This window comes from Protopterus annectens, chromosome 2.part0, assembly GCF_019279795.1.
Source record: "Protopterus annectens isolate FY-2018-M chromosome 2.part0, PAN1.0, whole genome shotgun sequence".
Classification (NCBI taxonomy): domain Eukaryota; kingdom Metazoa; phylum Chordata; order Ceratodontiformes; family Protopteridae; genus Protopterus; species Protopterus annectens.
In genome coordinates, this window is record NC_056728.1 from 67,482,636 (window position 1) to 67,508,087 (window position 25,452).

At 45.8% G+C, this 25,452-nt stretch overlaps 1 protein-coding gene across 1 annotated transcript in view; it reads right to left on the minus strand.

Annotated features, from left to right (window-relative positions):
* LOC122792701 (germinal-center associated nuclear protein-like) overlaps positions 1–25,452 on the minus strand; it is a 1,487,771-nt gene that overhangs the window by 782,935 nt on the left and 679,384 nt on the right. The window contains exon 11 of the mRNA XM_044060286.1: positions 4,744–4,904. Coding sequence (XP_043916221.1) covers positions 4,744–4,904 — 161 coding nt within the window. The remainder of the gene's footprint in view (positions 1–4,743; positions 4,905–25,452) is intronic.

Here is a 25,452-nt window from a genome sequence, read left to right on the forward strand (position 1 = left end):
CATCCTGAGAAAGGACAGTAGAAGCTGTCACCCTTTGACCCGACAGGGGAGTTAGAGCTGAACCTCCAGTACAGAGACACCAAGAAGAAGGCTGCGCTCTGACACACACAGAGCCGACACCAATCCCCTCGGATTCAATGCCGAGGCTACAGTTCCGAGAGCTTGTCTGATTCAAGCCAGTCTGATCTGACCTGCTCAAGGCCATAGCCGGAGTTGAGGTACAAGGTACAGTCAGCTCCGGCCCCTTGACACCAAGATTCCTCGGATCCAAGGGCTCCAAAACCGAAGGTCGGATCGGAGAAGGAGTAATCAGGGTGAAAAAGGGCTGTGTGCTCACCGCTCCAGAGTGAGAAGGGAGCAGGCAAGACTCCCATCTGTATCTGGGTGCAGATGAACTTCCAAATCATCCTATCCATCTCTGCTTCGCTAAGGCTCTGGGTGGAGCGGGAGGAAGAGGCGACCGACACCAGCCTGGAGGGGCAGTAAGGGGAAGCCTAAGGCAGTGACCAGATCTGGGGCTCCTCCAGCTCCATGGAAAACTAAGGAGAACGGAGCTGGGGAGACTCTCATCTTGGAGCCTACCTACCTTTTGGTAGCAGGCTGGCCGAAGCCAAGCAATCTGGGAATCGCATCCTTGACCTATCCTTTCTACAAGTCTTGTCCCCATCCCCAGTTCTCTTGGCAGGAGTTTGAGTCCCAGAGGCCGGGGAGGAGGCAGGGGCAGAAGGCTGGGGCACAGGGACTGGAGTCCTCGAAGAGGGAAGAAGGCCATTAAGTATAAGTTTGTCCCTCCTGTCCTTAAGTGCCCGGGGATTAAACCTGGCACAGATAGAAGAGGAGGGTCTGGAGATGGGCTGCCCCATCACAGACACAGACCGTGGACACTGGCTGGGAAGAGCTTATGGCCACACTCTGTACACTTTCTGAAGCCAGGTTTGGAAGCATCAGACATGTCCCAACCTCAGATCAAGCACACTCACAATCACACAGACCACACATGCAAAAAAAGAAAAGGGAGAGAGAGAGTTTTTTTTTTTTTTTTAACTGACGGAAACATGGTGGGGAGAGGTAGAAAGGAATAGAGAGAGAAAAAGGGAAAGATTTACACTAAAAAATAGCACTTATCCAAACCTTTTATGCAGAGAGCTCGGATCACAATGCAGACATATAGGCAGCAAACGAGATCTGAAGGGAGGAAGTAGACCGGAGCATTATGGGTAGGGGGAGGAGCTTTGAGCTTGGATCAGATGCTGGATATGTGGCAGAGTCAGATCAGATACGGATCCAGGAACCCACAAGGTTGAAAACCAAATGAAAACTACTTTAGATCTAAAATTTAAGTACATGTGACTCTGTAGTACTGCTTCTGCTCTGAAAAATGCAAATTCAGTTCTTTGGTTCAACTTAGATGTGTAGTCTTGATGTAATATAACCAGTATCGAACCTTCAGAGAAGGACTTCAATATATAATGTGATCTTTAGCATAAATACACTTCACCACATGGAAAACCTTTTGCAGCTAATAAGGAGTTGCTAATATTTCCAAAGGGATATTATTGACTTTTAATAAACAGCATTCACACAGTAAGTATGCATTTACTTTACTAAAAAAAAAGAAGTTATGTCTTACCATAACATTCTATCTGTGTTGTTCATCTTCTTTCATTCACCACCGATGGGTTCGGTTCCAAGCCCTTGGAACCAAGTTGGCCTATTACCAAGTTGGCTTCAGCCAAAAAATGTCTCGAGCTGCCCCTTCGGTTGCATGTGAAAGCAATCTCATGGACGAACTGGAGATTGATTCCAGGGCTGCGAGCTGCGAGGCAAATTTGTCCCTCACCTCGTCAGACACCTGTCCTGACAGTGTTCCAGAGAGTTCGGAAATCAAGTCTCTTTGGAGCCTCATAAAATGTGCCAAGTAGTTCAGGGACCATATGGCAAAGGTTGCTGAAGCAAAAACTCGCTTCCCCAATCTGTCGACGGCTCGGGACTCTGTTGGGAGGGTGGACAGTAGGACTCTGTTCAGCAAGGTCCTTTTTAGTGGCTGCCTCCACCACCATAGCATCGACTTGTAAACCTCTGGATCAATGTGGGTGTTCCTCAGGTGGGAAGAGAATTTTGCCGGGTCTCTGAGGGATCACCTCAACAGAGTCAGGGTTTTTCCAGGCACGCTGCACTATGAGCTGAACTAGCTCGTCTGCAGGCGGGGTCACCCAAGAGGTAGAAGAGACTTTCAGTCACCCCTCTGTTTCAACATTTCAAGGATGTCTCCAAAGGAGACATCATCAGGAGATGACCGTGGGGACCCTTCACCATCATCAAAATCCGTGTCCTCTGTAAGAGACTCCTCAGGTGAGTCTATGTGCTTCCTCTTACACAATATCTTCAGCTGGGGCTCCTCAGTGGGGGCTTCTGAGGAGGACTTGGATGAGTGGGTACCTTGTATAGTAGGTTCCTGCGACTTCCCCGCCCAGAGTCCTGAGAAGGTGGTGTGCGGCAGCTGTAACTCAAGAGGAGAAAACTAGGGTTCTGATGTCGGCGGAATGTTTCCAGAAGCAACAGCCCTCTCCATCGCGTGGAAAGCAGGTCTGCCCGAAGAAGGATGGGAGCCCGGAACAGAGAAAGACAACCTCGGAACTGGGGTCACACCTCACTCAATCAAATCCACCCCGTGGATGGAGCCTCAAAAGCAGGATCGGAGCAGACAAAACTACCGGTACAGAGGACAGAACCGAACAAATACTCGGAACCATGCCACCAACTAAACAGCCTGCAGCCCAACCATGGGGTTGAGAAAAGACTAGTTCAGTAGGAACCAAACGGACGGTCCCAGAATCAAAGTGAGGTCCACTACTGGATTGAGACAGGGGGTTCTGAGAGAGACATCAGAGCAGAAGACCTTGGAACCGAGGTGGTCAAAGGAGGAGAATAGAATGGAGTCTGTGGGGAGATCAACCCCAATACCGAAGGGGGATGGGTCCTGGAGGGCATGGGTATGCCCGTGGCTGCCAGCAGCTGATCCACAAGACACACCACATCGAGTTCTGTAAGAGTCCTGGTGGATCTAGTGGTTACTCCCGATGGGGAGTCTGGTCAATCTAGGAGGAATGGGCTATACACTTGGCCTAGGAATGGATCTACGGACAGAGAGTATCGGGTCTGTGGTGCGGGGTCTACCGGCACCAAAGTCTCAAGTGTGGAGACTGGAAGCAGTGGAGTCAAAGCTATTGTAGTCTGAGCCGTAACAGAGCTTGATGCCAAAGGGCCACTCGGAGCATTGAAGGCGTGCACTGTGCCGAAGTGACACCCGGTGCCGAAGTCATAATAGGCAGGTTTATGGTTGATGCTGGAGACGGTATCAGAGCCGAAGCTGGTACCGATAAAGTAACAGATGTAGTGCCTGGAGCAGATAATGTCAGAGCTGACAAGGCAGACATGCTCCGAAGAAAGTTTTTGTACTTTAGGTTTGATGGACGTGCCCTGGTCACCCGAGGGTGAAGAGGTAACCGAATGGGACCTTTTTTTTTTATCTTTTCTAGGAGGGGTTGAGAACTCCATCGCAGAAAGGGCCTCTGAAATAGGCAATTTAAGTAGGCCTTATAAAATAAACTTATTCTTGCACTAGCTAAAACTTTGGCAAATTACACAGGGAGGCTGCACCAAAAGATGGGGCACCCCCAAGCAATAAACAAAATCATCGTAAGAGTCACTGTTAAGACGTTTACCCTTACACGAAGTACAGTGCTTGAAACCCAAAGTACCCTTCTTGTCAGACATCATGACAAGTTAACAATCAAAAACTTCAAATACAATGTCAAATCCTATTCAGTCTAGTCTAAAACTAAACAAAAAACACAGTGTATCTATCCCAAGAACAAAAACACACAACTAGATGGAGAAGAAAAAGATACCAGCTATGGTATTCAAGGAATACTACAAGGGTAAGGAGAGAGGGCCATACCACCAATGGTACTTAACAGATTACCAAATGGGTAGAAGGAAAGAGAGATGGGGTAAATCTACCTGTAAAAGTGAAAATCAAAGAATATAAATCACTAATGATAAGAGAGTTAAACAACTTTCTCACAAAATTTCAAAAAATATCCACTTAACTGAGAGTTCGGCTGAAACGCGGTTTTACTGCTAAGTGGCAAACAAGATCTGAGGTAACAGGGTGAAGGGCAATGTGGGTAAAAGCTTAGTTTGAGAGTTTTTTTCGATGGCACAAGCTTGGTAATAGTCTGACTCAGTTCCGGGGGCTCGGAACCGAACCCATCGGTGATGAATGGAAAGAAGATTAACAAGATCAGATAATGTGTTTGTACCAACAAATCTTGTTTGTGTCAAGATTCTATGCCCTGCAAGGGTTACTATTACTTCTAGCAAAACCAGTGCTCTATAAACAAACAGTTCTGAAAGGAACACTTGAGAGCAAGGGGTACCTTTGTGGGTCATGAGCTTCAAAACTACAAACTGCAGGCATGCACATTACTGCTGTGATGGTATCTTGCTCAAGGCCTCTTTTCCTACAGTACTGATCTAAAATGCCTAACTTTTTACTGTGCAATCGCTGTGCTAAAAGATTAAGCAGGTTCAAACAAAAGGAGCAGAATGAAGAAAGAACATATAATACACTAACAAAATGGTTCATAAAGTATCAAGTCTATTTTAAAACTAACATGTTGTGACTGGTAAAACTTTATCAAGCTTTAGCTTTACAAAGATTAAATAATGATCTCTTACCCTTCAGAAACAGTCAGTCCATAAAATTTCAGGAAATTAGTAGCTTCAGCATCATTTAGGAACAGTAACATGTGTACCATACTGTCGACAGGAAATGATGCGGACCTCTGAGTGCTGACTGTATAAGCCGTGGTCAAAATCTTCAGTGCTAATACACGAACCTGAAATGAAATGAGAAGGCTGTAACTGCAAAGAAGAACAATAACTATAGAGCATGCATAATACTGTTAGTGCTTGACATATAGACGGGGCAGCTGAGGGTATAAGAACAGTACATAAAGGCACATTAATACCTACCAAAAAAGGGAAGTAAGGTTTTACTTGTAAAGTGTGTGCATGAACAGTGGGATAACAACAAAAAAAAATTCAAAAGGCTACAAGTGAGGAGCACATTTTTTGTGCATGTTATTTGTATATCTACAACTGTTCTGATAGTAAACACTTGGAAGGCGTAGAGAGAGAATTTTTCCAAACAAATTCATGGGATGAAAAATCTTGGATAAATAAACGGGTCTATATTATATAATTGAAGTTTCAAAACTTTGAACCTCACATGAGCAAACTCATATGAGTAAAGTTCGAAACATCGACTACATAATAAAATTAAAAAAAATAAAAAAAAACAACTTACTGCTCTGAGCAGGGGGGCAAGCACCCCTGTGCCCCCCATACTCAACCTACTTAAATATACCAACTCCGAGAATGCACTTCAGTGCAGAAAGGGAAAATTTCCCATTCTGCGTGTGAAAAGCCATTGACTTTCACCTTCGACCTTTCCAACATTCGATCATATGATGTCGACCATCTATGATTCTAACATCGTAACGGTCGCTCATCTAATATAGATCCAAAAAAACTGTAGGTATTGGATTTGCACTTTGGAAAGTTTTTGAACTTCAAGAATATAAAAATTAAATATAAAAATGTTTAGAATATATAAATCTGAATATAAGACTAATGCTAGAAATATTACCAGTATTTTTAGTTTTACTTAAAGCCAATACGACATTAAAATCCAGCTATGTTCGAGTAAGATTAATTAAAGTTTGAAAATGCTTACCTTTGTGCATTATATCAGCTGATTCTCCTGATGCATTTAAAGTGAACTAGACTTATTTCTGGTGATTTTAAATGTTGCGAGTTAAAGAGAAATGAACTAGCGTATGGTGGTTTTATATTTTGTAAATCAATAATGGCATAAGAGCTCCAGAACAGTACTTTAATGACACTGCTGAACTTCTTCAACTTAACACTGACAAACTCAAGCATTAAATTTTTCCAATTTTACACCTTTGCAAAGTCTCACCTGCAGTGATGACCTTGGAAAAGAAAAGGGCAGAACCTCACTCAAGTGAGCTTCTCACCCAAACCACTTCAGTAAGTACACCAGAGAGTACTGCACCATCAGTCACAGACTGCAGAAAAAGTCATTGCCTGACCCTCCTGATATATAACCCTCATGCACATACATTTCTTACAGTCAAGCAATAAAAAGGATACAAATCTATCTAATTATCCACCACTGAAACATGAAACATTTATTAGGGCATGTTATTAAGAAACTGCTCCCCATCCCCAGTATCCAGAAGGTATTGCTGCAAAATGCGGCACATACCAATGATCAATAAGCAGCTTGGAAATGACAGGAGTACCAGTGGTGGCACATCTGTGGTGCTCACTTAAGTTGGTCAGATCTGTAAGCTGCTCTATTTATTAAGTGGTTAAATCCACTAAGTACTTTAGTTTACTCAACATTCAATGAGCTGATTTAATGAGTAGGTAAAGAGACAAATGACTTGTATGATGGAACTGAGGCACTATGAAGATGAAGTTGGTCAAAAGTTCGAAAGGTACTGCGAAACTAAAGTCACGATATTTACCACTAGCACAGTGGCGAAAACAATTCTGTAACTAATTGTTGAAGTTGCAATCAGTTTAGGGTACATATGTCTTGAGCTATTAATGGGGATACATGACAAAGAAGCTGAGATGGTAAACCTGCTGGAGCATTTAGGACAATATTTAACTAGTATGGAAGACAAAGCAAAATGAGAAGTTATGTACCTACCATAACGTTCCATGTTAGTTATCTTCTTCTCGCCTTCTTTCTTGCTGGATGGGTTCGGAGCCAATCCTCGGCTCCGACTCAGCCTATAGTAAAGCTCGAGAGCTAATTTTACCTGCTCGAGGCAACCCTGTATCCCATGATGCTAGGCGCTAACTACCCAGATCTCGTTTGGTAGCTGAGAACATAGCAATTTTAGCCTCCCAACCAAAGGGAGAGAAGGAAAGGGGGAAAAACTCCCATGTGCCACTACCTGAAGGTATAGTTACCCAAGGATAACCAGTTTAGGCTTCAAATTATGAAGGGTGAAGACCCTGATAAAAAAGGGAAATCCTTTCGGTCTATTGAGGCTAGGGGGATGGTGGGTGGGGAGCAAAAAAGAAGGCGAGAAGAAGACAACTAACATGGAACGTTATGGTAGGTACATAACTTCTCAGTGTTAAGTTGTCAATCTTGCCTTCATTTTTGCTGGATGGGACCGCGTCCATAGCACCTTCATCCCAGGTGGCTCATTGGAATAGGCTCTTGAGAATGGTGGAACCAAAATTTGCCCTGTTTCTGGAGGCCATGTCTAATTTGTAGTGTGTAATAAAAGTATGAGGCTGCTGAACAAATAATATCCATTGGCAATCTAGCTTGAAAGGCTGTTGATGTAGCTAAAGCTCTGGTTGAATGGGCTTCTTGGCTTAGAAGGTAATTCTTTACCTCTGAGTTGATAGATATAGGTAATCAGAGTACAGCCATCTAGACAAGGTTACTTTGGATACCGGAAGGCCCTTTTTACCTTCCGCATAGGACAGAAAAATCTGTTCAGATTTCCTAGTTTGTTTAGTTCTGTCCAGATAATAACGGAGCTGACGATGAACATCGAGATAATGCAGTTTTTGCTCTGCCCTGTTAGAATAATCGGGAAAGAAAACTGGAAGATCAATAGATTGATTTAAATTTGCCTGAGAAGCCACCTTGGGCAAAAAAGACGGATTAGTTCTGACAGAAACCCTGTCTTTGTGGAAAACTAGATAAGGAGGACGAATGCAAAGGGCATGGAGTTCTGATACTCTCCTAGCAGAAGTTATGGCAACTAGGAAGAGAGTTTTCCAAGAGAGCAACTTTAAAGAACAGGAAGCCGCAGGTTCAAAGGGAAGAAGAATCAAGGATGTTAAAATCAAATTTAAATCCCACTGTGGTGGGGGGTCTTTGATTGGGGGTTTGAGCAAAAAGACACCCTTGAGGAAGGCTTTACAAAGCTTGTGGGACATGATGCTGGAATCCAATAGGCCTATGTGAAAATCTGAAATGGCCGCTAACTGAACCTTTACAGTAGAGGATGAAGAGCCTCAATGAAAAATTTCCGCTAGGAAATCTAGGATTGACTGTATAGGAGCAGTGAAAGGATCTATATCCCTAGCCTTTGCCCTGAAGGAAAAACGCTTCCATTTACTAGCATAAATCCTTCTGGTAGAGGACTTAACGGAAGCTACAATAATATCACGGACAGAATTGGAAATCAGGGGAAGCCTGGCTAAGGATGGAAGTGGAGCAACCAAGCTGTGAGGTTGAGAGACTGGAGGGATTGGTGCAGCCGCCCTGACTGGTGGGCCAAAAGATCTGGCACTGGGTCCAGATGCCAAGGCTGTTCCAAAAGGTAACGATGCAGGAACGGGAACCATATCTGTCGAGGCCAATAAGGGGCAATGAGGATCATCCTGGCTCTCAAGGCGGTAGCTTTCTGAATCAACTGAGTGATTAATGGAAAGGGGGAAAGGCGTATAGAAGTCCCCGAGGCCAATCGTGGACTACAGCATCTCTGGGGGGATGGCCTGGAAGGGGAAAGAGGGTGAAGAAGTCGAGGCACTTGCTGTTTTAAGGTGTTGCAAAAAGATCGCAGCAAGGAGGACCCCACTTCTGAAAAATCTCCTCCGTTACTGACTGTTTGAGAGACCACTCGTGTGGCATGAGAATAGCTCTGCTCAACCTGTCCGCTATGATGTTGGACTTCCCGGGGATATGCGTTGCTATCAGAAACCGCTGAGAAGAGATCGCCCATTGCCAAAGTCTGAGTGCCTCTTGACACAGGGGATAGGACTTGGTTCCGCCCTGCTTGTTGATATACCACACTACGGACATATTGTCTGTCTGAATTGCAATAGTCCCTAAAGGAAGAGAGTCTTGGAGGGCCTGCAACGCCAAAAGCACTGCTCTCATCTCCAGGACATTTATGTGCAGGTGGCATTCGAAAGGTTGCCATGTGCCCTGGACTGTCCTGCCCTGAAAATGCCCCCCTCCCACCCGATCAGAGAGGCATCTGTTGTGACAGTGGCGACTGGAGGGGAAGGAACGAATGGTCTGCCCTGAAGAACTTGAGGGGAGACCATCCACTAAGACAGATGTTTCTTGCAAGATAGTGTTATTATGATTTTGTGTGTCAAAGGAAGCTGTTGGAAGGACCACTGGGAGAAGAGCATCCACTGAAGGAGCCGCATGTGAAAACGAGCAAGAGGAAGTAGCGTGATGGCTGCCGCCATGAGACCTAACACTTTTAGGACAAACCTGGCCTGGATTCTTTTGCTCTAAAGCAGGATATGAACATGATTTCGAATATCTAAAACTCTTTGCTCGGTTAATTTTGCTGAGAGCTGTATAGTGTCCAAGGTGGTGCCTATGAAGGTAATAGACTGACAAGGCGACAAGGCAGACTTTTCAAAATTTATGGAAATACCTAGCCCTTTGCAAGTTTGAATGGTGTAATCTCTGGCAAGAAGAAGCTGATGCCTGGTGGTGGCAGTAAGGAGCCAGTCATCTAAATATGGAAACACCTGGAATCCTTGATGTCTCAGATGAGCCGTGACCACTGCCATGCATTTGGTGAACACTCGGGGGGCTGTAGTGAGACCAAAGGGCAGGGCCCTGAAATGGTAGTGACTGGCCCCCAGCCAGAAGCGGAGAAACCTTCTGGAGCGCCTGTGCATCTTGATGTGATAGTACGCATCTTGAAGATCCACTGAGCACATCCAATTGTCCTGACCCAGAAAGGGTAGAATGGACTGTAGCGTGACCATCCGGAACTTCGTTCTTTTTACAGACTTGTTTAGTCTGCTGAGATCCAATATTGGCCTCCAGTCCCCTGTCTTTTTTGGTACCAAAAAGAACTTGGAGTAGATTCCGGATCCTAGTTGGTCTGCTGGGACTGGCTGGATGGCTCTTTTTGTTAGCAGTTTTGAAACTTCTAGTACTGCTTGTTCCCTTAGATTGGGTGGAACATCTGGGAGGGGTCCTTTTGACCGAGTTGGGGTTTGGGTAAAGGGAATTTTGTAACCCTCGGATATAATCGACTGTACCCATTTGTCTTGTGTGAGAGAAAGCCAGGCTTCTGGGTACAGCGATAACCTTCCCCCGACTGCCTCCGAAGGTGGACAGTCGGGCAGCTTCTCAGGGATGCTGGAAGGGTTTATCAGAGACAGACTCTCCATTACTCTGATTCTGCAGAGCTCCTCTGCCTGTAGGGCGGCGTCTGTTGCCCCCCCCTGCCTCTTGGGGGAAACTGACCTCTTGCATCAGGCGTGACTCCCTGAGATTTGCGGACCCACATTTTCCCACCCTTTTGACCCTTTGGATAGGGTCTGGACGGGGTAGAAAAACGGACTCCTACTGCAGAAAGAGTCTTGCCATCTTGTTCACATCTGGTCAACGTATCCTTCACTTGAGGTCCAAACAACACCAAACCATCAAAGGGGGAGTTAAAGGACGCCTTGAAGGGGTCTGCAAAGTTGCAAAGCCGCATCCAGGCATGACGCTTTAAAGCTACGCCTGTGCCTGCGGCTCTACTCGCTCCATCGGCTGCATAGGAAATAAGCCGCATGGAGGAGTTGACAATGGAATTTAGGGTTCCTAGCTGGGAGTTAATTTTGTCCTGATACCCCGCAGCTGTTGGATCCTGTAGAGTATCACCCATTTCTTTGAGAATGTCTCTTTGAAGGCGGGTGAAATGGCACAAGTAATTCAGTGACCGCATGGCGAAGGTCGCTGAAGAGAACATCTGCTTGCCATACCTATCCATAGTCCTAGATTCCTTATTAGGAGGATGGATAGGCACTGAAGGATCGGCCAGTTCCTTCTTAGTGGCTGCAGCCACCACCATGGCATCAACTGGGACACCCTTAGTTAAGAATTGTTTATCTGACAGGGCTGTGATAAGTTTGGAGGGCCTCCGTGGGGTGGGTTCCATCGTATCGGGGGCCGTCCATGCCTTCCGTGCCACCACTTCCATGAGGGGGTCAAAAGGCTGAGACACCCAGGAGGTGGAAGGGCGAGAACCAAACGCCTCCAGGTAAACTGACTCGTCCTCGGAAGGATTGAGGGTAGACCAGTTCCCCCTCTGCTTAAGGATTTCAAGGATGTCAGAAAAGGAGACATCCTCAGAGGGGGACCGTGGGGACCCTTCCGACTCATCCAAGTCGGTATCAGATGTGATGGACTCAGGGGAGTCCACATGCTTCCTCTTACATGTCCTCTTTCGAGGGGGTTCACCTGACGGATCAGGGGAAGCCTCGGAAGAGGAGGATATTCCCAATGGGGAAACCTGAGGCGTTGGGTCTCTACGGTCGGGAATGAGAGAGTGGGTAGAGACCGCAGCAGGCACTACAGTGGGAGGAGCTGATGGAGCTGACCGTGGGACAGGCACAGGGGCCAGAATGCTCCTCATGACCTCGAAGGCACCCCTAACAGGCAGGACAGAGGGCTCCCGTTCCGAAGAAATAGGAACCCCAGCTGGCACCGAGAGGGACAGCTCCGAAGCCGATGTCGGGGCCGAACTCACCAGCGCCGAAGCTCCGAGAGGGAGAACGGGGTTGGACAAGGGTCTGATGCCACTCGCCCCCTCGGAGCCGATGAGGGAGTCCAAGCACCCGGATCCCTCCATGGATGGGACCATGGAAGAGATCGGAGCAGACGACGGATCCGAAGGGGGGAAGTATCGGCTCCGACGTCACGACGGTCATGGCTCCGAGGAGCTCCGGCTCTTAACTCAGGGGCAGAGTCGGAGGAGGAATCGAAGATGGTATGGGTAAAGCCACTGTCTGTTGAGATGGGCTGTGAAGCATTTGGACCAGTGCCTGTGACTTTAGGAGTCTACTAACCAACCTCTCAAGGTCATGGTCATAAAGCCTGGAAGACCGAGGGAATGGACTCCAGGGATGGAGACCTAGATCTTTTGCGGGTGGAAGATGGCACCGAGACTAGTGGTGCCGATGGAGCAAAAGACACGTCAGCTCCAACCAGAGCCAACTTAGGAGACAGAGTCTTTGAGGCATCGGCTCCAGCCGGAGCCGATGCAGAAGACTGCGACATAGCCGTATCGGCTCCAGCTGGAGCCGATGCAACATAGCCGTATTGGCTCCAGCTGGAGCCGATCGTGACGCAGTAGGTGAGCCACCAGCTGAAGGCTTGGAACACGGAGCCGACGGTTTGGATGGCTTCGAAGGTTTACCCAGCAAGGACTTAGCCGGGGAACCCTCGGGCTTTAATAAGCCCCTCAAAATCAACTTATTCCTGCGCTCCTGCAGGACTCTTGGACTGAACGCATGACAAGCAGAACAAGAGTCCTGCAGGTGCAAGGTGCAGGGGTCCCAAGCAATAAACGCAAGAAGTGTGACCGTCTGTCAGCGACATTTTCTGACAGCACGAGTCACACTTCCTGAAGCCTGAGACTTTAATGTCTTTAGACATTAAGGCTGTTAAAGAAGAGAAAAACTTCCTCTAACACACACACACACACACACACACACACACACACACACACACACACACGGTAAAAATAAAACCACGCACACCTAACTGTCCCAATACAAGGGAACAGGAAAAAAACAGAAGGGCCTAAGGCCTAACCTTAACAGGGGAGGGATAAAACTTTGGGATTTAGGGATAAGACCAAAAAAAAGGACTCAACGGGTGGGTATAGGTACAATACTATCTGATTACAAAATAAAGGGGAAAAAATCCCTAAGAGAAGGAAGAAAAATATTCATTTTTCACTGACCTGTGGAGCTGGTAAAAAAAGCACCTCGCTAGCGAAAGTGGCAAACGAGATCTGGGTAGTTAGCACCTAGCATCATGGGATATAGGGTTGCCTCGAGCCGGTAAAATTAGCTCTCGAGCTTTAGTATAGGCCGAGTCGGAGCCGAGGATCGGCTCCAAACCCATCCAGCAAGAATGAAGGCGAGACTGACAACTTAACATCATGAAATTTAAAGGCTGTATGGTGTTTTAGAAGGTGAGGAAAATAAATTATGGAGTATATTTTAAAAATGTACAGTTTATAGTAATGACACCTAGAAGTATTACAGGTGAAACTGTAATGACAACTAGGAATGGTACAGATGAAACATTTTCCACTAACAAAGTCTGAAGTTAAGTACATTAAACTCTCAGTTAACCAGAACTCAAACCAGCACAAAAAAAGCATAAGAAATACAGTACAATTTTCATGTGTTGCTCTTTCTGCTTTCTCCCTGCAGAAATATACCTTACGTTTTTAGAGTTTTAGAATTTCAGAAAGGAACATAGGAATAAATTTCCTCTCTCCCCAACCTGAGAACAAGTCAAACCAAACAAACAGTATAGGGTAGAGTATTAGTCAGGCCTGTTTTCAATAGTAACTCTCAAGCAATCAGAAAAGTACAGCTGTGTACCTACCATAAATGTAGATGTTTGAATGTATTCACTGTTGTAGTCATTACTCTTGGGTTATCCTGCTGGCAGGCTACCCGTAGTCGGCCTGAATTCCAAAGTCTAGGTCCGGCGGCGGTTGCTGTCGCCTCCTTCCTGATGTCAGTGCACCAGGGGTATAAAAGATGCAGCCAACACCATTTTCTTCAGTTTTTCTTGCCCTAGAAGTCAGGTGCCCCCAAAATGGAAGGCTAAAAATTATGCCAATAATTATACATGCAGTAAAATAAACATTTCCTTCATCTACAAGCAAATACACCACATAGGTTGTATAGGATAGAGAAGTATAGATAAGTCCCAGCAAAGAAAAGGGGGGTGGGGTGGGTAACCTGGACTGCAACAGTGAATACACTCGAACACCTACATCTATGGTAGGTACACAACTGTACTATGTTCATCGTGTTTCACTGTTGCAGTCATTACTCTTGGGTTGAATCCCAAAGCTGAGGTTGGGTGGCTGGGCCTAAAGAGGATTAGGAGAGGCTATATGGCCCTGCAGAACTGCAGTGGCAAAGCCTTCTCTGGACTTAGAGTAGAGAGGTAAATGGTAGTGCTTGGTAAAAGTGTGCACTGAACTCCAAGTTGCAGCCTCTAAAATGTCTTTGGTTGGTACTCCTCTGAGAAAGGCTGCTGAAGTGGCTTTTGCCCTGGTTGAATGTGGCCTAATGCCCTTAGGCACTGATTTGCCATGTTGTGAGTAGCAGAAACGAATGCAATGGCCTATCCATTTTGAAATAGTCTGCTTTGAGATAGCCTTTCCTTGAGATCCTGCAGCATATGCCACTATAAGTAGCTCAGTACTTCTGAAAGCTTTAGTTCTGTCCAAGTAGAAGCGTAGTTGTCTGTGTATGTCCAAAGAATGCAGGAGTCTCTCACCCTTATTCTGTGGGTTAGGATAAAAAGTAGGCAAATGAATGGTTTGGTTAAGGGCCACACTGGACACCATCTTAGGCATAAATGTTGGGTTCGTCCTTAGAGAAACCCTGTCTGGATGGAAAATGATGAATGGCTCCACAGCCATGAGTGCCTGTAACTGTGAGACTCGTCTTGCAGAGGTAATTGCTAGGAGCAGAGCTGTTTTCCAAGATAAGAACTTTATATCAGCTGTATTGGCTGGCTCAAAAGGCGGCAGTGTGAGTTTTTCCAAGACATAATTGAGGTCCCATGTAGGTATTGGGGCTCTCCTTGGAGGTCTTATGTTTTTGGCCCCTCTGAGGTACTGCCTTAGCAATGGATGAGAAAAAATAGGTGGTTCCGTATTGTAATGAGCTGAAATGGCCGAGGCATGGATTTTAATTGATGAAAAGGATAGGCCTTTGTCCAGTATCTCAGTTAGGTATTATAAAATCTGAGGAATATTTGGTACAAATGTGTCAATTCCTTGTGCTTGGTTCCAATGACAGAATCTTTTCCATTTTTCTGCATAAGATTTTCTGGTACTGGGCCTCCTGGCCTCCAAAATAACATCCATCACTGCTTTACAGAGACGTGTGTTTTGAATGGCTACATTATCCGCCATGCTGCCAGATTTAGGGTCCTGAGCTGGCTGTGCAGGATCTGATTGTTTCGCTGGGTCAGTAAGTGAGGAATTAGAGGCAATGTCCAGGCTGGGCCTTGAGACAAGCTTTTTAGGATTGGGTACCAGTGCTGGCATGGCCAATCTGGGGCAATCAGAATAATTTTTGGCTTCTCTTGTCTGACCTTTAGGAGTACCTTGGGGAGGAGAGGCAGAGGAGGAAAGGCATACACTGTTACGCTTTTCCAGCTGAAAGATAGAGCATCAACTTTCCATGCTTGCTTGTGAAAAGTCCTTGTGCAGAATCTCTGTAGTTGGCAGTTGTGAGGGGAGGCAAATAGATCTATGTCTGTGCATCCCCATTTCTTTGTTATCATGCTGAAGACTTGTGGATCCAGTTTCCACTCGTGGGGATCCGTGAGGTTTCTACTTAGTTCGTCTGCCAGAGTATTTTTCTTTCCTGGCAGGAATTGTGCTTGCAGGTGTACTTAAGTCAATGCTGTGTCCCACAAAGTCATGGCTTGTCTGCAGAGGGGGTGGGAATGTGTGCCTCCCTGCTTGTTTATGTACCACATGACTGTCATATTGTCCATCCTTATCAGTAGTTGTCCTGGATGAAGAAGATCCTTGAAAGCTGTCAGGGCGTTTTGAACCGCTAGCATCTCTTCTTAATTGATATGAAGATGCATTTGGCTTATGGGCCATGTGCCCTGAATACATTTTCCTGCCATGTGGGCTCCCAGGCATAATCTGACGCATCTGTTGTTATGGAATGCCTGGCTGAGGGTAGGTTGAATGGCTGTCCCTTGTTGAGGTGACAGGCCTGTGCCCACCATCGAAACTTGTGCTGAAGGAAAGGAATGAGGGTAATTAATGTTTCCAGGCTGTGGCAATGTTGAGTCCAAACACTTTTTAGATACCATTTTAGTTTCCTCATATGCAGTCTGGCATATGGAATTAGCAGAATGCAGGATGCCATGAAGCCCATAGCCTGCAGAATTTTTCTTGCAGATAACTGGGTCTTTGTTGCCAACATTGTGAAGTAAGAAGTCAGTTGCCTTTGTTTGTCTGGCGTGGGATAGGCCATCTGGGCAGTTGTATTTAAGCTTGCACCCAGGAATATTATCTCTTGAGAGGGTACTAGTTTTGATTTATTTTCGTTTATTGTGTATCCTAGGCAAATTAATAATCTTTTTACAAACGCCAGATGCTTTAGTAGAATGTCCTTGTTCTCTGCTTGAATAAGACAATCGTCCAAATAAGGATATATATGAATTCCTTTTTGTCTGCAAAATGCAACTACTGGTGCCAGGCATTTTGTGAAGACCCTGGGCGTAGCAGATAAGCCAAAGGGCAGTGCAGAGAATTGGTAGTGCATTGAGCCAGCTATGAATCTGTGGTATCTTCTGAAAGATGGCCTGATTGGTACATGCAGGTATGCCTCTTTTAGGTCCAAAGTTACAAGCCAAGCCTTCTTGCCCAGCATGGGCAGAAGCTGCTGCAAGGTCAACATTTTGAATTTTGGAACGTCCAGAAATGTATTTAGAATAGACAGGCCCAGTATTGGTCTCCAGGCTTTGTCCTTTCTGGGTACCAAGAAAAGTATTGAGTAAAATCCTTGTCCCTGCTCTTGCTGTAGTACTCGCTGAATGGCCCTCATGTCCATGAGGGATGAAACTTGCTTTTGTGCCTCTGCCCACTGATTGTGTGGCAGGTCTGGCATACCTTTTGCCCTTGGCAGGGTGTGGAAGTGGAACCTGCAGCCCTGGGACACTATATTCAAGACCCATTTGTCCTGGGTGATCATGTGCCAATTTTGAGAAAAAAGTGCTAGTTTTCCCCCTAAGGGGGTTGCCAAAAGATAAGTGCTTGATGCTGGCAGAGGGAAGTCATTGGAACTGTTTCCTGTATGGCTGTGATTTGTCTTCTCCACTTTTGGAGGTGGAAGCGCCCCACTGTTTAGGCCTGTATGAGCCCTGGGGCTGGGATCTGCCTCTGGGGCGTCTGTATCTGCCTCTTTGTGGCCTGTCTGACACATGAAAGGACCATTTTTGTGTAGGCCAGTTCCTGCTAAATCTGGGTGGCTCTACCTGTAAGAAATCCTTTACTGTTTGCATAGATTTCGCTTTGTCCTCCATTTTCTTCAACACCTCCTCTGCTTTAACACCAAATAAAGTATCACGCTGTAATGGAGCATCTAGTAATTTTGCTTTAACATGATTGGGTAGACTCCGTTCCTTTAACCAAGCATGCCTCCTAATGACAGAACCCATAACTGCGGCCCTGCAAGAGGCCTCCAGAGAATCAAAACCACATTGCAATGTATGCTTTCCCACTTGCTCAGTTGCATGGAATAAATCCTGCATTTCCTTATTTTCTGCACAATCGGAATTTGCCAACATTTTATGTTTTAACAGTGACATTAAGTACTGCTGATATTTAAGCATATGAAATTGACAAATTTAAAGCCCTCACAGCCAAAGTAGCAGAAGTGTAAACCTTTTTCCCCCATCTGTCCAGTGCCCTTGAATCCCTGTCAGAGGAGATAGGGTTTTTTGCAGTAGAAGCCTTGACACCTTTGGGACCCTGAGAAATAGTTTCTGGGTCAGCAGCAGGGTTTTTATAAAGAAATTTATGAGAATCTGGAACCCTGTAGTATCTATCTGGTTTAACAAGGGCAGGGGGTAAAGAGTCAGGAGAAAGGCCGGACTCTGCAAATACATAATCTACAATGTTTAACACAGGGGGAATAGCAAAAGGCCTGTGCTGAGGTAGTAAAAGAAAGTCACTAAACCTTTTCTTTGATTCTAAGTAGTCTTGGCTCTCCCAGTGGAAGTGCTCCCTCATGGTATGCAGGGTTTCCCCAAAAGAAAAATCCTCAGGAGTGGCTGAAGGGATAAATTCTGCATCAGAATCCTCATAGGAAGGAAGAGAGTATTCCTGTTCAGAACAGGAGTCAGAGGAAATGGAAACCTGATCTGAAGATTCATACTCTGTCTCTTGCTTAGGCCTCTTATCAGGAGGGGGATGGGAACCCCTGATCAAGGTAATTAGGTCTTCGGCCATTTTGAGCATCTGCTTTTTAGGCATGGAAGTCTGTCCAGGAGAATGTTGCACTTGCTTCTTTGTCTTTAGAGCTGCTTTAGTCTTTGCTTTGGAAGCTGAGGTAGGCTTTACATATAACTGTGTAGGTCTGAAAACACCCTCAGAAGCCGATGCCTGCTCAGCGACTCCGGACCCATCTGAGAGAATAGTTTCCAAGTGTCCAATACCTTGAGTATCCAGAGGCCTAGCCGGCTCCAAATGGGAGTCGGCAGAGGCCTGTGGCTCTGAAGTAGCAGGCGTCAGAAAGCGCCTCACAGAAAACCGGCAACTGGCTTAGAGGGAGCCTCGTCGTCAGTTATGGACCTCGGATGCCTGTCCTTTTCTTTTTCCTTGCGCTTTTTATAAATACCAGTCGTTGGCTGTTCCGACGGCATTATATAATCGAATCTTCGGCCAAAGTAATAAAAGGCAAAATCGTACCGACACTTAATAGTGCATTGGTTAAATCTAGCACAAAACCGACAGCTAGCAACGTCGTGATCAGGGCCTAGGCAAGGGATACAGTAAGAATGAAAATCCTTACGAGGTATTTGCTTCCCACAAGAAATACAATTGTTAACTTTTTCTGACATCGGTCTGGAGCAAGAAAAAAGTTTCCCCAATGGGGTACTTAGCTATAATGAAGACTTTGGATCTGAAATTCGTCTTTGAAAATCTCAGGAGTCGGCCGACCGGCACTTGCGAACTGCTTTTGCTTTGGGCACCGCGCGCCAAGAAAGACAGAAGAAAATGGCGTTGGCTGCATCTTTTATACCCCTGGCGCACTGACGTCAGGGAAGCGGCGACAGCAACCAACGCCGGACTAAGACTTTGGAATTCAGGCCGACTGCGGGTAGCCTGCCAGCAGGATAACCCAACTGCAATGACTGCAACAGTGAAACCCTATGAACATCTCCAAGCAGCAGCCTCTACAATATCTTTGGATGGTACTCCTCTGAGAAAGGCTGCTGAAGTAGCAGCAGCTCTGGTGGAATGAGATCTAATGCACTTGGGCACAGGTTTACCATTGTGTAGGTAGTAGAAACAGATGCAGAGGCTTATCCACTTTGAAACTGTCTGCTTTGAAATAGCCTCTCCTTCTGATCCTGCAGCATATGACATCAGTAATTGCTCAGTTTTTCTTAGAGCTTTAGTCCTGCTCAAGTAGAATCTTAGCTGTCTGTGTACGTCCAAGGAATGCAGAATTCTCTCCACTTTGTTCTGCGGATTTGGATAAAAGGTTGGCAGATTAATTGTTTGGTTAAGAGCCACACTGGAAACCACCTTAGGCATAAAAGAAGGATTTGTCCTCAGAGACACCCTGTCTGGGTAAAATATGATAAAAGGCTCTACAGTCATGAGGGCCTGTAGCTCTGAAACTATTCTTGCTGAAGTAATTGCTAGTAGCAGAGCTGTTTTCCATGATAAGAACTTTATATCAGCGGTAGCAGCTGGTTCAAATGGAGGCAGGGTGAGCTTTTCCAACACATAATTGAGGTCCCATGCAGGTAATGGTGATCTTCTAGGAGGCCTTAAATTTTTGGCTCCTCTACGATACTGCTTTAGTAAAGGATGAGAAAAGATTGGTGGCTCTGTATTGTAATGAGCTGAAATGGCAGAGGCATGGATTTTAATTGATGAGAAAGATAGGCCTTTGTCAAGCATCTCAGTTAAGTATTGTAATATCTGAGGAATATTTGGTTCTGCTGTATCAGTTCCTTGTGCTTGATTCCAAGCACACAATCTCTTCCATTTGTCAGCATTAGATTTTCTAGTACTAGGCCTTCTGGCTTCCAAAATGACATCCATCACAGCTTTACTGAGAGGTGTTGTTTGTATAACTACATGATCAGCCATGCTGCCAGGTTCAGTGTCTGTAGTTGATTGTGCAGGATATGAATGTTTTGCTGGGACAGTAGTTTCGGTCTTTGAGGTAAGATCCAAGCTGGGTTTTGAGGCAAGGTCCTTAGGACTGGGTACCAGTACTGGTGGGTACAGTCCAGAGCAATTAGTATCATCTTTGGTATATCCTGTTTGACCTTTAGGAGGACCTTGGGGAGAAGAGGCAGAGGAGGAAAGGCGTAAACTGATAGGTTTTTCCAACTGAAGGAATGGGCGTCCACTTTCCATACTTGTCTGTGATAAGACCTCGTGCAGAATCTTTTCAAATGATAATTTTGAGGAGAGGCAAATAGATCTATGTCTGGGCTCCCCCATTTCTCTGTTATCATGCTGAAGACTTGTGGATTTAGTTTCCACTCGTGAGGATCCATAAGGTTTCTGCTTAGATCATCTGCCAGTGTATTTTGTTTTCCTGGCAGGAACTGAGCTTGAAGATGTATTTGGTAGGTCAAAGCTGTGTCCCACAGTGCCATGGCTAATCTGCAAAGGGGGTATGAGTGTGTGCCCCCCCTTGCTTGTTTATATACCACAAGACTGTGGTGTTGTCCATCTTTATCAGTAGTTGTCCTGAATGAAGTAAGTTCCTTGAAGGCTGTTAGGGCATTTTGAACAGCTAGCATCTCTTTCTGGTTGATATGTAGATGCATTTGTTTTGGGGTCCATATGGCCTGAATGCATCTTCCTGCCAGGTGGGCCCCCCAGGCATAATCCGAGGCATCTGTTGTTAAGGTTTGGCTGGCAGGGGGGAGAGTGAAGGCCTGTCCCATGTTTTGGTGACATGCCTTTGCCCACCATAGAAACTCCTGCTGTAGGCAGGGAATGAGAGGAATCATTGCTTCCAGACTGTGAGAATGCTGACTCCATAAACTTTTCTGGTACCACTGAAGTTTCCTCATATGCAGTCTTGCATATGGAATCAGTAGGATGCAGGATGCCATGAAGCCCAGAGCCTGCAGAATTTGTGTTGCAGATAACTGGGTTTTTGTTGCAATCAGTTTGAAGTAAGTAGTCAGTTGCCTTTGCTTGTCTGGCGTGAGGTAAGCCATCTGGGCAGTTGTATTCAAGCTTGCACCCAGGAATGTTATCTTTAGAGAGGGTACCAGTTGTGATTTCTTTTCGTTTATTGTGTACCCTAGGCATGTTAGAAGCTTTTTCACAAATGCCATGTGTCGAAGAAGAATGTCCTTGTTCTCTGCTTGAATGAGACAGCCGTCTAAGTAGGGATATATTTGTATACTTCTTTGTCTGCAAAATGCAATTACTGGTGCCAGGCACAAGACCCTGGGTGCAGTAGATAAGCCAAAGGGCAGTGCAGAGAATTGGTAATGCATTAAGCCAGCCTTGAACCTGAGGTATCTTCTGCACGATTGTCTTATTGGGACATGCAGGTATGGCTCTTTTAGGTCTAGTGTCACCAGCCAAGCATTCTTGCCCAGCATGGGCAGAAGCTGCTGCAAAGTCAGCATTTTGAATTTTGGAATGTCCAGGTATGTATTTAAAATCGATAAATCCAGTATTGGCCGCCAGGCCTTGTCCCTTCTGGGTACCAAGAACAGTCTTGAGTAAAAACCTTGTCCTTTTTCCTGTTCTGGTACTGGCTGAATGGCCCCCATATCCATGAGGGACGTAACCTGTTTTTGTGCCTCTGCTCATTGATTTTTTGGCAGATCTGGCCAACCATTTGTCATTGGCAGTGTGTGGAAATGGAATCTGTATCCCTGTGATACTATGTTTAGTACCCACTTGTCCTGGGTTATAAACTGCCAATTTTGAGCAAAAAGTGCTAACTTTCCTCCTATGGGTGCTGACAAAAGGTAAGTGCTTGGTGTAGGCAGAGGGAAGTCATTGGGATTGTCTTCTGTAGGTTTGCGCTTTATCTCATCCAGATTTGGAGGTAGAAGCACCCCATTGCTTTGACCTGTATGAATCTTGAGCCTGGTCTTAGGGCGTCTGGATTTGCCCCTTTGAGCTCTGACACAGGAAAGGACCAATTTTTTGTAGGCCAGTGTCTACTGAATCTTGGTGACTGCACTTGTAAGAAGTCTTTAACAGTTTGCATAGACTTAGCTTTGTCTTCCATTTTCTTTAAAACCTCTTCTGCCTTAATACCAAACAGAGAATCATGCTGTAAAGGTGCATCTAGCAATTTAGCTTTAACATGATCACGCAAATTTTGTTCCTTTAACCAGGCATGCCTCCTAATCACAGATCCAGTAACTGCGGCCCTGCAGAAGGCCTCTAAGGAATCAAAACCACATTGCAAAGTATGCTTTCCAACTTGTTCAGCTGCATGCAATAATTCCTGCAATTCTTTATTTTCTGCACATTCTGAAATCAACATAATTTTCTGTTTCAGCAATCCCATAACATGTTATTGGTACTGCAGCATATGAAATTAACAGTTTTAGGCCCTGATTGCCAAGGTTGCAGATGTATAAACCTTTTTTCCCCATCTGTCTAGTGCCCTCGAATCTCTGTCAGAGGGGGTAGGATTTTTTGCTGCTGAGGCCTTAACTCCCTTTGGACCCTGTGAAATGGTTTCAGGATCAGCAGCGGGGTTTCTAAATAAAAATTAATGCATGTCAGGGACCCTGTAATATCTGTCAGGCTTACTGGGAGCCGGAGGTAAGGAGTCAGGGGTCAAGCTAGACTCCAAAAACACATCATCCTCAATGTCTAAAACAGGGGGAATGGCTAAAGGTTTGTGCTGAGGGAAAAGAAGGAAATCCTTGAGCCTCTTTTTTGATTCTGAGAAGTCTTTACTCTCACAGTGAAAATCTCCCTCAATGTATGCAAGGTTTCTCCAAATGAATAATCCTCAGGAGGAGATGCAGATGAAATAGACTCCTCAGCATCAGAATCCTCACAGGGAGGTATAGACAATTCCTGATCAGAAGAGGAATCAGAAGAAATAGAAACCTGATCTGAAGATTCATAATCAGTGTCTTGCCTAGGCCTCTTATCTGGTGGGGGATGGGTACCCCTGATCAAGGTAATAAGGTCTTCAGCCATTTTGATCATCTGCTTTTTAGGCATAGAGGCCTGTGCATGTGGCTCATGCGTTGGTTTTTTAGTTTTAGAAGTTGCTTTTGTCTTTGGTTTTGCAGCTGTCATCGGTTTAATATACAAATGTTTAGGTTTGAATACACCCTCAGAAGCCGGTGCCTGCTCAGCGGCTCCGGACCCATCTGAGGGAGATACATCCGTCGGTCCAATACCCTGAGTATCTTGCGGCATGACTGACTCCAAATGGGTGTCGGTAGAGGCTTGCGACTTGAAGGTAGCGGGTATCAGGTGCTGCGAAAGCGCCTCAATGAGTACCGGTGAACCGGCGACTGGCTTAGGAGAAGCTTTGTCGTCAGTTTTGGATCTCGACTGCCTTTCTCTGTCCTTTTCTTTGCGTTTTTTATGTACTTCGGTAGTCAGATTGCTATCCAACGACATTTCTGGGTAGTTAAATCGGTTTCCAAAATACTTTAATGCAAAAATATACCGACGCTTAATAGTGCGTTGGTTAAATCTAGCACAAAACTGACAGCCAGGCACATTGTGATTAGGGCCTAGGCAAGGAATACAGTATCAATGGAAATCCTTATGAGGTATTTGCTTCCCACAAGTAATACAATTATTAACTTTTTTGGACATCGGTAAAAGGCAAGAAAAAAGTTTCCCCAATGGAGTACTTAGCTTCAGTGAAGACTTCGGTCTGAAACTCAAACTTGAATATTTCAGTAGTCGGCCGATCAGCACTTGCAAAATGCTTCTGCTTCGAGCACCGCGCGGCAAGAAAGACTAAAGAAAATGACGTCGGCTGCATGTTTTATACCCCTGACGACCTGACGTCATGGAAGAGAAGACAGCATCCGACGCAGGACCCAAGACTTTGGAATTCAGGCTGACTGAGGGCAACCTGCCAGCAGATTACCCAAATGTAATGACTGCAAAAGTGAAACACGAAGAACATCAGTGTGGAAGGCTTTCAATGCTAAAAGCACTGTCCTCATCTCTAGAACATTTATGTGCAACTTGGTCTCTATCTGGGACCACATGCCTTGGACTGTCCTTCCCGAACAGTGTCCCCCCCACCCAAGTTGGGAGGCATCCGTGGTCACTGTGGCTTGGGCTGGAGATGACACAAAAAGGCATCCCGCTGCAACCTCCGGTGAATGGAGCCACCAAAGGAGAGACGTCCTGCAGGTGTGACTGATCCTCATCGGAAAATCCATGGGCAAGTCTAGCCAAGACCATTGGACAGCTAGAATCCATTGAAGGACCGCATATGAAGGCATGCACAAGGGAGAATAGAGATTGAGCCAGCCATGGAGCCCAGGGCCCGGAGAACATAGCTCGATTTTGGAAATTTGAGGTTCATGATTAGAGAGATATGGTACCTGAGTTGTAAGATCCTGTCCGGTGTTAAGAAAACTTTTAGCTGCAAATGCCTAGCCATGCCCCACAAAGTCTAGAACTTGTACTGGTTGCAAAAGGGATTTGTGAACACTGACTGTAATCCCCAGCCAATCTGCCAAGAGAAGAAAGTAGTCTCGGGCAAGACACAGAAGACACTTGGTGGATGCAGCGAAGGAGCCAGTCGTCCAGGTAAAGAAATACCTGAATTCCCTGAAGCCTCAGGTGAGCTGCTACTACTGCCATTACCTTGGTGAACACCCTGGGGGCTGTGGCGAGACCAAATGGTACAGCTCTGAACTGGAAGTGACTGGCTCCCAGCCGGAAGTGAAGAAACTCCCTGGAGCTTCTATGGACCTTGATATGGTAGTAAGCATCCTGGAGGTCTAATGAGCACATCCAGTCGCACTCTCGGAGATAAGGGTAGAATGGACTGTAGGGTAACCATCAGGAACTTTTGCTTGGCGACAGACAGGTTTCAATGTTGACAGGTCCAAAATGGACCTGAGGTTCCCAGTCTTTTTTGGCAATAAAAAGAACCTGGAGTAAACATCTAATCCAGACTGGTCGAGGGGGACCGGTTCGATGGCTCATTTGTGAAGCAGCTTTGAAACCTCTAGAGCTGCGGTCTCCCTGTGAGCAGGTGGGACATCCGGGAGGCGTCTTGTAGCACTTGGCAGGGCAACAAATGGGATAGTGTAGCCTCTGGATATTATTTGTAGCACCCAACAATCTGCAGTTATGGGACTCCCATGCCACTGGGTGCAATGACAATCTCCCCCCAACTGCCTCCAGAGTAGGACAGTCAGGCAATCCCTCAGGGCTGCTGAGTGGGCCTGTAAGAAAAAGGTTCCCTAGACCCAAAATTCCTGGGACCTCCTCTACCTCTGGGTCGGCATCAATCCTATCCCCCTCTGCCTCTGGAGAAGAGTTGTTCTGAAACTCCCGGGAAAACTGAGATTTCCAGAACCACATCTTCTTTTCCCTCTTTGGTTCCTAGAAAAGGACCGCT